Source organism: Mercurialis annua, linkage group LG1-X (assembly GCF_937616625.2).
Source record: "Mercurialis annua linkage group LG1-X, ddMerAnnu1.2, whole genome shotgun sequence".
Classification (NCBI taxonomy): Eukaryota; Viridiplantae; Streptophyta; class Magnoliopsida; order Malpighiales; family Euphorbiaceae; genus Mercurialis; species Mercurialis annua.
This window is the reverse complement of record NC_065570.1, coordinates 69976515-69992591: the sequence shown is the minus strand read 5'-3', so window position 1 is coordinate 69992591 and position 16077 is coordinate 69976515. Positions and strand designations below refer to the sequence as shown.

General features: G+C 27.7%; 1 protein-coding gene across 1 annotated transcript; it reads right to left on the bottom strand.

The window, feature by feature from the left end:
* Positions 1 to 12234: 12234 nt before the first annotated feature.
* On the bottom strand, positions 12235 to 15620 carry LOC126666334 (cytochrome b-c1 complex subunit 6-1, mitochondrial-like). The gene is made up of 5 exons (XM_050359353.2): positions 15516 to 15620; positions 15164 to 15225; positions 13574 to 13658; positions 12517 to 12606; positions 12235 to 12433 (listed from the first exon to the last, which is right to left on the bottom strand). Coding segments are annotated over exons 2-5 (210 nt in total). The 5' UTR covers positions 15166 to 15225; positions 15516 to 15620; the 3' UTR covers positions 12235 to 12400.
* Between the last annotated feature and the right edge of the window lie 457 nt (positions 15621 to 16077).

Sequence of the window (16077 nt, the reverse complement as noted above, 5' to 3'; positions counted from 1 at the left end):
CTTTTAGTAATTTAATTGATGAATTACTGAAATTTATATATGTAATTTCTTATTGTTTAACATTTTATTTCAAAACCTTATTTCTGTATTGTTTAACATTTAATTTCTAAAAACAATTTTAATGCACAACTTCACATGTATACAATTGCTGTCAATATTTAAAATTAGAATAAAAATGTGAAAATTAAAACTTTTGGTTGGATTTAAAATAAAAGTTGAAAATGTTTAATACTCTGTCCATTTTTATTGAAAAGATGGAAAAAACAAAGTTCTTAATAAATGGCAAACAGAAATGAAAAGAGATGGAATTAGTAAGTAATTAAAGAGATGACAGAAAGATTATGGTTTTGGTTGCTAGTTTAATCAAATGTTGAGATTTACTAATTAATGAAGAACCTGAAAACAATATATAAAATCATTCTAAATATAATCGATATATATATATAAAAAAGATTTGCTTTAAGGCAGTTATACCAGACCAGAAGCTCATTAGTCATGACTAAAGCATGACTATATATATATGTACATTTGTTGAACAAAGACAAAATAAGAAAACAACTCTCTTATCAATTACATATATTTGTGAATTAAAAGGAAAATTTCATGCTTTTTTCAAGCCTTTTATTTTATTTATATTATCAGTTATGTCATTGTGAATCATCATTGATCATTCTGCCCGGTTAATTATTTTAATCGTGGCCGGATTTTAATTTTTTTATTAAATAAATCATAACTAATCTTATGTTTTTTTAAAGTTTATAAAGGGGAGAGGGAGACTCTAGTTTGAAAGAGTCTTGAAATTCAATTACTACTAATAGAAACTCGTACATTTAATTCAGCCATCTTACGCACACAAAAATGCTAATCTTCCACTTAATTGGGTTAGCTGGTAGAAGTATAAAATCAGATATTGATTAGATTCAATTACAGATACAATGGATGAGGTAGGCAGGTAGCAATATTTGCTAATGAGGATAATTTAGCAGTTTTAATTGATTAGAACAATACTTCATTTTTAGGTTATTTTTTAAATTTAAACCATTGTGTCTTTTATCAATTATGACTAACTTTTTTAATTTTTTTTAATTATGTCCAATTTAAAAGACTTTTTTTGCAATTATGTCCAAGACTTTGAATTTTATTTCTTAAATTCAAATCTTTGCGTCTTTTAGTAATTCTGACCAAACTTATAGAAACTCTTTTTAGAAGTTAGATGATATTTTTAAATCTGATCGAAATTGATAAATGATAAAAAAAAAGTATGGATTTAAAAAATAAAATCTAAAGTTTTAAACACAATTGTAAAAAAAAAAAAACTTTTAAATTGGACAAAATTATAAATATTAAAAAGTTTGGTCGTAATTGACAAAACATGTAAATATTAGATTTGCAAAATAGTTGTGCCTTATTTTTATATACTCTTACTAATTAATTATCTCTTAATTAATGTTCTTATTAATCTATTAGAAAATTTTATGTACTTAAAGAATATTTTCAAATAAATTTAGTATTTGGATCAAAGTACAGAATATTTAATAAAATTTAAACTTTTATTGGAAAATTCAAATTATATCAAAAAATATTTCATATAGAAAAGAATTCAACTATTTCAAATTGTGATTATAATTTTTTTGTTAATCCATCAGTAAATTGTGAATTTTTCTTCTTTTATCTATTGCTGATTTTGTGTTATATTTTCATGCTAAATTTGTATGGTGTCTCTTTAGAGCTTTTGGCCTTTTATTGTTCAAAAACAAATAGAGAGATTTGTTTACTATACTACAAGTTATCCGACAAAACAATTATAGTGCGGGATAATGCTGATCGGTTTTAAATTTGTAATAAAATTATACCATAAACAACAAGGTAAATTTTAAAACGTAATTCTCAAATCAAAATATTTGCTCATCAAGTGGTATTGATACTGATCCTATGTTCTTTTTTTCCTGCTCTGATAATGCCCTATACTACTTTACAGTTTATACCCTAAAATAAAATATAATATAATATTTTAGTGTAAAATTAATTTTAGTGAAATAATGTTGAAGTGATTGTCACGTTTATGTGCAAATATTGTATTTTAGATACCCAATCAATAATGTTCAATGCAAATCTAAAATTGTGAGATCAATTCTCTTCACAAATGCTAATGATTACGACAAAAAAAAATAGACAAAATGAATTTAACACAACTATACCTCCTTTGCTAAATATATTACAGTTTTTAAATTTTACTAGTTCAATCCATTATTTTTCAATTTTTGTCAAATATGCTACAACTCGTTTAAAACTGACATAGTGCAAAATTATACTTAACGTGCATAAAACTTATACTACTTGACATATACAACATTACATTACGTCAGCTCCACTCTAAACATGAATATATATAGAATCACTTAAAAAAAGAAAAACTAAATTGATAAAATTGTAAAATCATCATATATTTGATAGACAGACTATAGTTGTTGGTAGATATTTATATTAATATATAAAAAATTAATTCAGTTAACTCAATTTTTTTTCCTAGATAAAGTCTATTTATTGCTTCAATTTTGATAAAAGAATCCCAGACTCTAAGGCTCATTTGGTTGGGGGTAAATAGATTAGGGAAGTTGTATATTATGGAAAGTAGCAATTTTTTTTTCTTGGTTCAATTTATACGTTCTACTTCCCGGAAAGTTGGATGTTTGACTTCCCTTTAACTAGGAAAGTAACTTCCCTAGCAAAATTCAAGGAAGTAGAACTTCCCTAACACTTTTGTTTTATTTTTCTAATTTAACCTTAACTTTTTTTTTTTAAATTTATATAAAAAATATTTTTATTCATTTCAAAAAATATACCTATATTATGAAATAATATTTAAAAACTCTCTCAAATAGTACTTGAATCGTAAAATAAGAATTAATAAGTAAAAATTAAATTTTTTATTGCTCGATTTAAAAAAATATTTATTTGTTTAATAATATATAATTTATCAAAGGACATATTTGTCTTTTAATTAAAAATTAATTTCGTACTTCCTGGAAAGTAAAAATCAAAACAAGCAATATTTATCAACTTCCTAGGAAGTTAACTTCCCAGGAACTATACTTCCCGGGAAATTAATTTCCCAGGAATTGCTATAAAACGAACCAAGCGAGATCTAAAATTATATTTGATTCGGGATATATAATATAAATGAAATATAATAGTTATTTCAAAAGAATATAAAGTTATATTTTAATTTTGAGAGAATATTTATGCTACAAAAATTAAAAAAAATCATAAAAATTACTCTTACTTTTTTGAATTTGAACTATGAATGTATGTCCCTTTTTATTTCATAAATCAAATATAGCTTAATTACTCCCTCTCATACTAACTAAAAATTCTAGCCGTCTTTTTTTTTTATCGTTCTTTCTAAAATGAGTTTGTTTGGAAATGTCGTAAGCTTTATTCATTGACGATAAACCCCCATTTTTTTATAATAAATTGGATGTTTATACTCGCGGCATAAGATGTATATGTAGACACCTATTTTTATCGGACAGGTAAAAAGTGATAATGGACTAAAACGTCCAATGATGATTTCCAGAGAAATCCGTCCGGATGACGAGCTACAGATTTGCTTCTTGGAATCCAAGTAAGCGTAATCTATGCACAGCTCTAAACTTGGAGGATTAAAACATAATTAGGCATAAATAGCCCATAAAAAGCCAAAGAGATTGTAGGCTAAGTCTAAAAATTGGAATAATTGCAATGTCTTAGAAGTTTATGGGCCAATTTACAAGTTTTATGGACTGAAATTGACCATACCCAAACTCATAGGGTTCCAAGAGTCGTTTTTAATACTTTCGGGCACCAAATAACGCTTTTAAATACAATTATCACTTAATTAATTAATTAATTAATTAATTAATACAAATTTAATATGTAAAAATCTAAAGTAAATAATTTAAACCTAATCCTAATCCTAATAATCTATCACTTAACACTTCTTTAAGTTTAAAACAAAATCTAACTAGGTAAATAGTAATTTAAAATTAAGTTAATCTCTAGAAAATTCTAGGTTAGTTTTCACCCCTATAAATACCTCTGCTAGCTAGCCTAGCAGAAGGGTAGCAATTAAACACCGGAAAAAGCATAGAAACTCTAGGAATAACCCTACCCTGGCCGAACCAACAATACACACACACATCAAATCACACCAGTTTTCATTCCTAAAACACCCTCGTTTGAGCTCGGAATTAGATTCCGTTTAGACCCAGATTTACTATTTTTTATGCACTTCATGTTCCTGCTTTGTAACGGGCCAAACCCGATGTGAAATAGACTTAGAAGTTCCAGAATGTAACATAGTGTATATACTGGGGCCATGAGCCCGAGACCCAACAAACCAACAACTTTCAGAGACAATCCGGGTTAATCCAATTTCGGAACCAGCTCTGAATCAAACCAGTGGAACCGGATCAACGACACGCACAAATCTCGTGATCTGCCCGAGAGCCCATTCCGACCAAACCGATGGTCAAAACCCGTGCGAGTGCTAGGCACTCAAAGTCAACGAGGTTAAAAAGTATCTCTAACCTTATATGTATATCAAACTGCCCTGAGCATACCAGTATTGTTTACCGCTTTCCAAATAGCACATCAAATTAACCGGTTAAAGGACTAATCACATAAATTAGCTAAATAATGCAAATTCAGCCAGTCACTTAGATATCTTAGGACTACCACGAAAAAGTAGTAACGGTTGTATAGGTTTTTCATGATGACCTAATAAAATCAATCAAATCAAACGTTTACATCCGGTTTAGGCTTTGTGCATGTAAAATCCAGACCAGACAGACTTATGCTATTTGCTAGAAACCTCTTAGGTTAGATGTATGTTTAGGAGTACCTGCTACTTGCCTCAAATGACAGTCCAGATCGAGTCATATGCGGGTCAAACCTGTCTATACGCTTTCATACTTGTTTATTTACAGTTTTCATATCCCATGAACTGTATATACTGTTGAGATGAGAATAAAACGAATATATCTGGTAAATAAAAAAACTTTCCAATAGAAGAAATATTCAAATTAACGCTCGAATATTGCCTAAAGTCTCAACAATAACAAAAATGCTAAGATACAATTTACTGCCTCTCAAAGTTTGAAAAAAAAAACACATTAACCCTAATTATCTAACATAAGTAATATTTAGAGAAAATAAGAATACTTCTCTTAATATGATTTTAATTTAATTTTTTCCCCTTTCAATAGGATCTTAATTCTTAGTCCAAGATAAATTGACACGTTACATTAATTTCTACTGGATTAGAACAAATAATGTTTTGACATATTTCTAACAGACAGAGATTATGGATTTTAAATATCGAAAAGTCAAAATATCATTATTTAAGTAGTACTACCTCCGTTCTTTTTTAGTTGTCCATTTAGCCAATATTGCACATACCAAGATAGTGCTTCTTTTGTCTTAATTTATAAAGAAAAATACTAATATAGCCCTATTAGTTAATAAATGCCTTTTAAATTAAAACATAGGGTCATTTATTAGGGATGGGTAAACTTGGAAGATAAGTAGCTAATATCACATGAAATTACTAAATGGACAACTATTTGTAGATAAATAAAATTAAGTAAATAGACAATTAAAAAAGAACGGAGGGAGTACATTTTATTAAATACTCCCAAAAGAAATCTGAAATTGGATTGCTGAATTGGAGAGCACTAGTTTGTTGAGGAGGAAAAGAGGAGTAAAAAATAAGGAGGAGTGTGGTTTCCACAAGAATGCCACCATCCTCCATTATTTTATTAATCAACCAAATATTCATAATAATGGACTTTGGATTGTCCCACTCAAACTTGCTTCCCATTTTCTTTCATTAATGCACTATCCAGTGACTATTCTTTATTTTTTCGTCTTTCTTCATGTGGATGTTGAGCAAAAATATTGGCTTTAAAAACAATGTTGGATGGAACATTGATGCAGTTTTATATGTTAAATTTAGTATAATTAAATAGTAATTTTATAGTTAATCTAGCATTTTAATTTTTTTTGAATACAAAATATTTTAAAAATAAATTAAAATTACTTAATATGATAGTATTTATTATTTTCTTTTGTTATTGGATAATTCTTTTCTATTATTTATTTTAGAATTTTGTTGATGCACATTTTTTTCTTCTTTGATATAATAAAGAGCTTTTTAATAAAAATAACTAAGAGAATCAATGATCTATATAAAAATAAATGGATTTATATATTTTTATTATATTGGCGTATGAATTACTATTAAAAAAATCAATCGACCGAGATCAAAAGATTAAAAAGAGAAAGCACACAATTTAAACTAAAGAAAAGTAAAAAAAATGCAAAAAAAATAATCATGATAAAATTGCAATTAAAATGAATTGCTATTATATGCTATAATATAACATATGCTATAGTCGGTGTTAAATTTGGCTGCAAATATAACATATGCTAAATTTAGCACAAATTATTGCACTACATTAGAGTCGGATATTAATATTCTATGTTAAATTATACTATTGCAAGTCATTTTAGCATTGTTTGGAGATCTCTTACCAGCTTATTGTTTAAATTTTGGCATAATGATCTTAAAAATGCAAATTTTACTTTTTTATTTAATTTAATTTAATTCTATCTTATTTTTATTTATGGTTCGATTGATATGTATTCTTATTTCTTAGTATTTTCAATTGTAATATATATATTAGACTAGATTAATGTCAGCTTTTTAAATTAACTTGACTTAGAAAAATTATAAATGTCGATTACATTTCTTAGAAGAACTGAATTTTTGTAATCATTACACGGTCAAAATCTTATAATTTTATCCATTTATAAACAGTCTAATACTTTGACCAAAGAAAAACACTGTTTAATATATTGGTATCTCTTAGCTTCAGATTTTTATTTTTATTTGGCTTAATTACTTAAAAACCACCCATCTTATAACTTTTTTTCATTTATACCATGATCTAGGAAATTTTTTAATTGTACCCTATTTTTGATTTTTATGTTTCATCTCTACCCTAATGAGTTGAATTGACCTATTTTCTTTTAAAAAAAAGTTTAAATTAGTCTTTCATTTTTAACATATATTCTAATAAAACGTTAATATTAATCATTTATGTATCTTGTTTTTAATATTTTCATCTTTAAATTAATTAAATTATTAAAAAAATTACTCTTGTGGTACAAACGAAACATAAAAATCGAAAATAAGGTACAATTAAAAAATTTCCTAGGTCGTGGTATAAATGAAAAAAAATTATAAGGTGAGTGGTTTTTAAGTAATTAAGCTTTTTATTTTTCATTAAATTTATATTCTAAACTAAAAATCCATTTTAAAAGTATAAATTTATCAAACTCTATAAAAAAATTAAAATAACACCTCATTTTTTAAAGTGTACGTCAAAAAAGGAGTGGATAATTAACTTCCATCCGACTGTGAGAGTAGTTGATTAATGAACTTTGTTTCTGGGTTATCAAGATCATATAGGGCACTAATGAGAGCACTAGACCTTTTTATTTAATTAATTCTATCAATGCTTCCACCTAAAAAAATTGTAGTTTATCTGAAAAACTATATAATACTAACCACTAATCATATTCCAAAAAATAAAAAATGATAATGTTCATTTAATTATAAGTATCTTTAGAAGAATATTCTAAATTAGAGATCTCTTGATTCTTCGTTTTGACTAATAATATCATGTGCGTATTTAATTTATTTTCCGTTACAGTACGCTATTTATGAGACACTTAATAGATTAAATATATTCTAAATGAACAAAATTCATAAATTCTATAAAATTCCCAGGTTTTTCAAAATTCATAAATCTAAACAAAATTGATTGTTTAACATAATAACAAGTGATAAAAATTTAGAGATTTAATCGTCAAATGAACTACTAAATTAGGCGCATTATAAAAAATTAACGGAGTTAAAAACAGCAGAGACAACTAAATTATTAAATAAAAATTTAAGAACAACTATAGGATATTAAACTCCCTAGGTCACTAGAGTTACCGCAAATTACATAATGATCACTAAACTTCATTTTGTTCCAAAATGGTCACTGAACTATACCTTTAGTTACAAAGGGATGTCACCCATATAAAACGCATCGTTTTCACGCTAAAGTTGTTATAAAAAGAACACTAAACTTTTTATGAATTACAAAAAAGTCACTGATTTATATTTTTTATTATAAAAAGATCACTGACTTAAATTATTAAATAAAAATTTAAGAACAACTACATATGTTACTACGAATTAAAATTTATGAACGGTTTGGAACGAAAGACAAAATCAACTAATAGTTTTTGAAATAATCCCAAATTTCCGATATATAATTTTGGATTATGTAGTCATTTAAAACTCTCAAATATATACGAAGAGCAAAGCCAAAAGAAGAGTCAAATAACCTTTCACTCCTCTTTATGTAAAGTTTATGTTTTTTGGAAAAGTTTAGGTAAAGTTAGCGATCGGAATATATTTTGTTACATTAGGTAGCAAGCTCCGATTGGCAGTGATACAGACTAGACTTGAAGGTGGGGTTGAGTGTACATTTTGACTATGATCATCAGCATAGAGCCAATTAGCCATAAATCAATCTTTTCTTGTCTTCCGTTTGGCAATTGACGAGTTGTAATCAGGAGGGGGGGGGGGGGGGGGGGCTTAGGTAAGTTGACAAAATTTGGGAGATTAAATAGTTTTATCCAATTGAATTATAATGAAATATTAATTTTTTGGACTAATGTCAAAAAAATAACAAATTTTATATATTTTTTCATTTTAATCACACAGTTTAAATTCTATTTTATGCACGAACTATCATTTTTTTCCAAATTCATACACGGCGCTGAGATGACACTCATTCATTAGTGTAAAATAACATTCACCACAGCGAATTACACCAATGGAGCCGTGACACCTCAACACCGTATATGAATTTGAAGAAAAGTGTTTGTGCGTGCATGAAAATGATAAAATTTAAACCGCGTAATTAAAATGAAAAAAACATATAAAGTTTGTGATTTTTTTATTCATTAAAAAGAAATTATGACAAAACATATTGCTAGCCAATGATCATAAAATAAATGTATCATTATCATGAAGTATTTAATTATTACCAATATTATAAACATTTTAATATAAACAACTCTTATGATAATGAAATGATGAAAATAAATTTTTAAGTGGTTTTTTTATTCACTTATCTTATTTAATTAATGAGATTTGAGTATTCGTTTAAATAAAAACACATATAAATACTTTTTATGATAAAAATAGACTTAATTATTTTTATAATTTAAATCTTTGTATTCTTTATCAATTACGACCAAATCTTTTAATTTCCATAATTATATCAAATATGAAAGATTTTATTGCAATTGTTTTCAAAATTTCAAGTTTCATTTTTCTAAATCCAAACATTTGGTTGTTCTATCCATTACGATTAAATTTTAAAGATATTGTCTAACTTATAATAAGAGTTATAAAAAAAGTTTCATCCCAATTAATAAAAAATGCAAAAAATTTAGAGTTATGAAAAATATAAATTTTAAGACGGAAAATTGACAGCCATCTACAATCGATATTGCATTATGAAAGCCACCCGACTGACTATAGTAATCATGGCAGCAGTGCGGACTTTAATTCAACTTTTTAGGAATTTTTGTGTACACCAACTACGGGTCATTTATGCTTCAATCACCGAGCTATTCTTCGCATGAAGCATTTCTCTTTCTACTAGTGTGTTTAGTTTTGAACATAGTATCATTTTTATTCATCCATGATTTTTTTGGAGATTTAGAAAGTAGAGACTTCTTATTATAATCTCGATTCTCATGTTATCTTCTCTAGTACGCATAATCTATAAAAGTTCTTATTTCTACTTATTTATCTTGTTATTTTAAAAAGAATTATGTATACAGTTTTAGACTTGAATTGTATATATTAAACAAACCGTACTTTTAAAAAAAAATTGTTTTAAAATACCGTTAGTGAACTGTGAGTAAGCCGCTGATAAACTTATAGTCAATTAATTTTTAGTATATCCTTAATAATTTTTTAGTAAACTTAAATTATGCATTTAAAACATAAATTATTTTTTAGTATATCGTTAGTAACCTGTTAGTATACCGCTGGTTAACCAAAATCGTATTTTTGAGATTAAAAAAAATATTTTTGGGAATAACAAAAGTCATTTTTGCAAAAAAAAAAGTACAAATTATATTTTTTAAAAACAAACTTTGGGTATTGGTTAATCAATAGTTAACCTTTGGGTAAACAGTTGGTTGTTCTGCAATGATGCTTTTGATTTTCTAATGTGATTTTTTTTGAGTTAATGTCAAAAACAATTACGAACTTTACATGTTTCTTCATTTTTATCACGCATTTTAAATTTTGTCATTTTCATATACGAATTACCATTTTTACCCAAATTCATACACGGCGGTGAGGTGGCAAGTATAAAATGACCTTCACCTCAGCAAATTACACCAATTGAGCCGTGATACCTCAACATCGTGTATGAATTTGGGAAAAAGTGGTAGTTCATGTATGAAAATGAAAAAATTTAAACTGCGTGATTAAAATGAAAAATACATATGAAGTTCGTGATTTTTTTTAACATTATCCCGATTCTTTCACTTGCGTATCTATAATGGTTTTGTTGTTGGTTAACCAATGAGTTGCTAATGCTACACCAATAATCTTGTTTTTAGTACATTGTTAGTAAACGTTGGGTTAAATGTTGGTAAACTTGTAATAATTTTTATTTTGAATATATATGGTTAGTAAATCGTTGGTAAACCGCTGTTAAACTTAAATTGTGTATTTTAAATAAACCGTACTTCTAAAAAAATTAATAATTTTGTTTTAGAATACCGTTAGTGAACCGTGAACTTATAGTTAATTAATTTTTAGTATATTGTTAATAATTTTTTAGTAAACTTAAATCATACATTTAAAACACAAATTATTTTTTAGTATACCGCTGGTTAACCAAAACTGTATTTTTGAGAATAAAAAAATATTTTTGAAAATAACAAAAGTCATTTTTACAAAAAGAAATAAATATAAATTTTATTTTTCAAAAACAAACTTTAACGTTGTATTTTTGAGAATATTTTAATTTCTTATAGGTATTTATCTAAACAGGCCTTATTTTTTCACTAGTGTTACTGTCATTTTTATTCAACCATTGATTTTTCAGAGTCATCCTCTAATTCAACTTCCTCTATTTCGCCGTCATTTGTTATTGTGGATTGATTTCATTTTCTTGAAATACATTAAAATATTTGTTTCTCATCTTCCTTTCTAACTTCATCTAATCTTCTCCCATTTCTATTTCTTCTCTCTATATAAATCCTTCATTTTCTTCTTCAGCTTCTTCTCGTATTTATTCTAATTGTTCTGCTTTATAGGCTGCAATTTCTTCATTATCATCTTCTTTTTCAAATTTCTCTACCAATTGTTCTAAATACTCTGCTTCAAACACTATAATTTCCTCTTCATCTAATTGTTATGCTCCAAATGCTGCAGTTTCCTCATAATCATCTTCACTAATGAAATTGTTTATTATTTGGCACTATCTCTATTTCTAATTCTATGACGATTTTCTTTTTTTGGAAATCTTTTTCTTTTTCTGCAAGCTATTTTTATTTTTTAAACAAAAGTAAAATAAGAATACTTATTACTAGTATTTATGTACAAAGGCAATGAAGTTATTTTTATTTTTCTCTTTTAATTAGATTTTGAATTTTATCATACATTTTAAACATTAATAATTGTTCATACTTTATATACACAGAAAAAAGAATGCTGGGAATTAACTATACTGCAGGTTTTTTTTTATTAGAGATAAACATGCTCTAGGTTAGATGTTAACAGAAATTAGCAAGAATTAATATGTATTATTAGTGTTCTGCTTTGAAGTTGAGAAATAATAACTCAACGCTAGACTAAATCTGTTAATTCATGCCAGTAATTATTCAAATCATGAGCCATACACAATATATGATCTCACTAGCAATAAATTGGCATTCTTCCTAAACTTCATTCATTCTTGAAGACAGACTATAAGGATGAAACCAAAAACTTATAGACAAATTTGCTAAAATATGATCCCAGTAAAAATATTATTTCACGCTTCTGAAATAATCGCTCTCGATGTGGTCATTAATCCCATCATAAAACTTTAACATAATGAATTCAAGTCACCAATTCCAGATATCTTGATTTATTCCAGATCAAAATGTTTCACAATCAATAGAAATGGGCTGCGTCGAGCATCCCCAACTAAACATATGACAAAATTCACCTGATGTTGCAAAGACTACAAACAGAATCGAAGAGGAACTGCAATGGCCTCTCCATTTACTTAAGTTTTGAGAAAAGCTTTAGCGCAACCTGCATTGAGAAATGCCAATTTTAGCTAGCTGGACATACCAAGAATGTTGGTACACCTTTGAATGCGAGAGGCTTATACTTACACATTTATCAACACAGGACCAATAGTCAAAGTACTGTCCTGTGCAGTGCTTGTGCCCAGTTTCATCACCTCTAATCCTCTTAACGCATGCCTGTCACAAGCAGATTAGTGAGTCAAAATATAACCCTCGAGCACAATAATTGTCCAGTCACTGCATTGTTGTGATGTAGTAGTAAGAATTAGCTTCAGAAAAAATGAATTAGCTTCAGAAAAAATGAATCAGCTGTTCAATTCATAATAATTCTACATTCCAAAGTTTTACTGATTTTCCATATTCTAAAATTACCCAAAAACATAGCATCATGATCCATTTTTCACTCTGCAGTCAAGTCAAGTCTTAATTTAAACAACTTCGTCTAGCTATTACGCCATTTGATTCCTAAAGATACGAGCATTGTTTTCTTTATGCAATACACTTGCCACATAATTTATTTTTATGACTCAACAGGCAAAGACAGCCTTGTTTTTAGCTATTTTAACTGTGACATAAACTTCCAGCTCCAAACTATGAAGCACCGTTCAAATAGTCCCACTCTTCAACACTAAATTAAGGGGAACACACTCGAGAATAAAAATAGTGCATCCAAAATCTGTCAAAGCTATTTCTATTAAATAATATTTACGAAGCTAACATAAATCTGAACAATCTAAGTTGTACATTCTAAATCTATTTTTTTTGTCGGAATTCTAGATTTATTAATTCACTAGAATATAAACTGAGCAATATTTTTGAAGCATGCAGTTTTAAGAATAGAGGTCAGCAGGTGCTAAAGTGACAAGAGCTAAAGAAAGTACCAAATAAGATATTGAATGAGCTTACCTGCCATAAATACATGCTCAATTTACATACATTTACAAAGTAGGATGCTTCAGTAAGATATACAAGGAAGCATAAGACATTGTAGCTTTTGAAAGTTGACTATTGTTTCATTAGCAGGAAGGAACCCATTTAATTCAAGCAAGATATACATAACATTCAAGAAACAAAAGGAAAGCATACAGTCAAGAACATCAATACATACATTACATAGATATGTGTAAATGGATAAATACTTCACCTCATATTCAAGGAGGGGTTTCACACATTTAGGCTTGCAAGAGTCCTCAAAATACTTCTTCTGATCAACAGGTTCCTCATCAGCCCTACAATTAATTAAGGAGAAATTAATGCATGCCAATATCAGAAACAGTATAGTTTTGAGTTTGAGATGCAAATAACCTTTATTCAGGTCTTTCCCTGAATCCCTGTATATCTAAAAGTCAAATCATGCATGTGCTAATATGCATTTGTGTATAAAATAAATTTTTGGACAATAATAATTTCATAGGAACAACCTTCCTTGAGTGCAAAAAGTATCAGATGAAAAGTTTATACAGTATAACTATGTAACATAAAAAAATCCTAAAAAAAATAAAAGTAAAGTATTTTTGGCCTACATACAAGAAAATAAAATAAAATAATCTAATTCAATTCAAATAAATTATTATTATATTAATTTAATTATTTAACTAACAATTCAAAACTAGAGGACGTAAATCGTTTAGGACCAGATTGTTAAATGTTGGTTAAAGGATTAAACAGGACAAAATGTAAATTTAGTGGAACTTAAAGGTTAAGTGTCATGTGCAGGTAAGTGTTAAGTGGCATGTGCAATATCAATAGCTGTTTCTTAATCAAAATAACCAATCATGCATTTGTTTAAAATTCAATCTACTATTTTACTCTCTGTTACCTATATAAGTAACCTGCGTTATATTTTAATTTCTTCTACCATGTGAAACGTCATTGATAAAACCCAAAAATCGACCCAAAACCAAGCCGAAGAATAAAGAAATAAGAACAAGAAGTCTTAAACCAAAAGACATACATATTTTTATTCCTTGTTCAAGATTGTCCAGTTCTTGTTTAGCTTTGTTCTAAATTAGTAAAGTTTGATTTCAAGCTTCTTTTGTTCATTTTTGGACTTTGAAAATTTGAACGGGCTACTTAGTTTTTAACAAAATAAGCGATAAGTCCCTTAAAATTCCTTCTTAACTTATTTCGTTTTTAAATTTTTGAATTTTTTATGAATCGTGTGATTCACCGATTCACCACAGAATCGATAGATTTGGGAACGATTCAGGTTAATTCACAATTCACTTAAGGATTCAAATCGATTTAGAGGTGAATCGAATCAAATAGTACCATTTGAACCGCGAATTATACGATTATGATTACAGTCTGGCCTTTCTCTTCATTCTTTATTGATCAAAAGCCAATTTCATAACAGACATGCAACTTGCATAATTGCTTAAAGCTATCAGGCTTCAGGAGATAATCTTTCCAGCCTCATAACTATAATCACCAACAATTAAAATCCACATTATAGAACAGAACTCCGTTTAATAAAACATAAAAATGTATGTGCCTTTGTTTCAAATAGATAATTAAGCATGCAATCAAAAAACCACATGTCAAGCTAAAAGCACATTGAAACTCAACTTTTAGATTGAATTTTCATATTACAAAGTCTCCTTAAAAATAAAAAAGTAGATAATTAAATACTTGGCACATTTTTCAGCTAAAAAAACAAGCATATCATAACGCATTTAATTCATTTAAAAGTACAATAATACTTTAAAAACATAAAAAAATGGAAAGTACTCACATTTGAACCGAAAAGAATGACACCACAACACAATTCAACTCGGGTGTCGAAATTCACTCTTCCTGCATATTGAAAAGTACCCATCATTTCCCCAACCACATAACAAATTGAAAACGAACAAAAAGTGGATTTTCTCTTTGATTACTGTAAATCAAGCCTGAAATATCAATTTATTCGATAATCAATAAATCCGAGCATATAAATGACTTTACAAGAAACCGATATTCAAATCTAGTTCCATTTCTGATTTCAAATTGAATCACAGCTCAAGGAAAAATTAGGGATTCACAAATCTGAAGAAATGAAATTAATTAGGAGAAAATATAAGTTAAAAAGGATGAATAAAATATACCTAATCAGCTGTTTGGAGAATCAAAGCAATAGCAATAGCAGCGATGGCGGCTCAATTGCAATTACAAAGCACTGAAACTGCTCCTGCTGCGGTTTGACAATCTCATAGAATTTGGGACTGGGCTGGACTAATGATAGTTGGGCTCAGTTTGGCCCATGTATATTGCTTTTCTTTTTAAGAAATTTACTTTTTTACCATATTCCTTTAAACTTTTTTTTAGAATAATTATTGGGTACAACCGTTGCGCCATGTTATTCGTGCAACAAACCAATCATGCGCTAGCCATGTGGAAAAATTAATGATAAAAAAATAAGTGATAATTAAAAGTTTTCTTATCGCAAACTCTCATTGGCTTGTTGTAAAAATGACATGGCGCAACGGTTGTGTGAGATATCTTTTTTTAACAGCGATAGACGAAAAGGATGTGTTTGTGAATTGTGTATCAAGAGGAAAATTTCTCATATATTAAGCTTTAATGAAGAGTTGTTCTTTTATGATTTTTAAATGCAGGATAAGCAAAACATGCACGGCTTTTAAATAATGAGCTCTTTTTATAAAATAT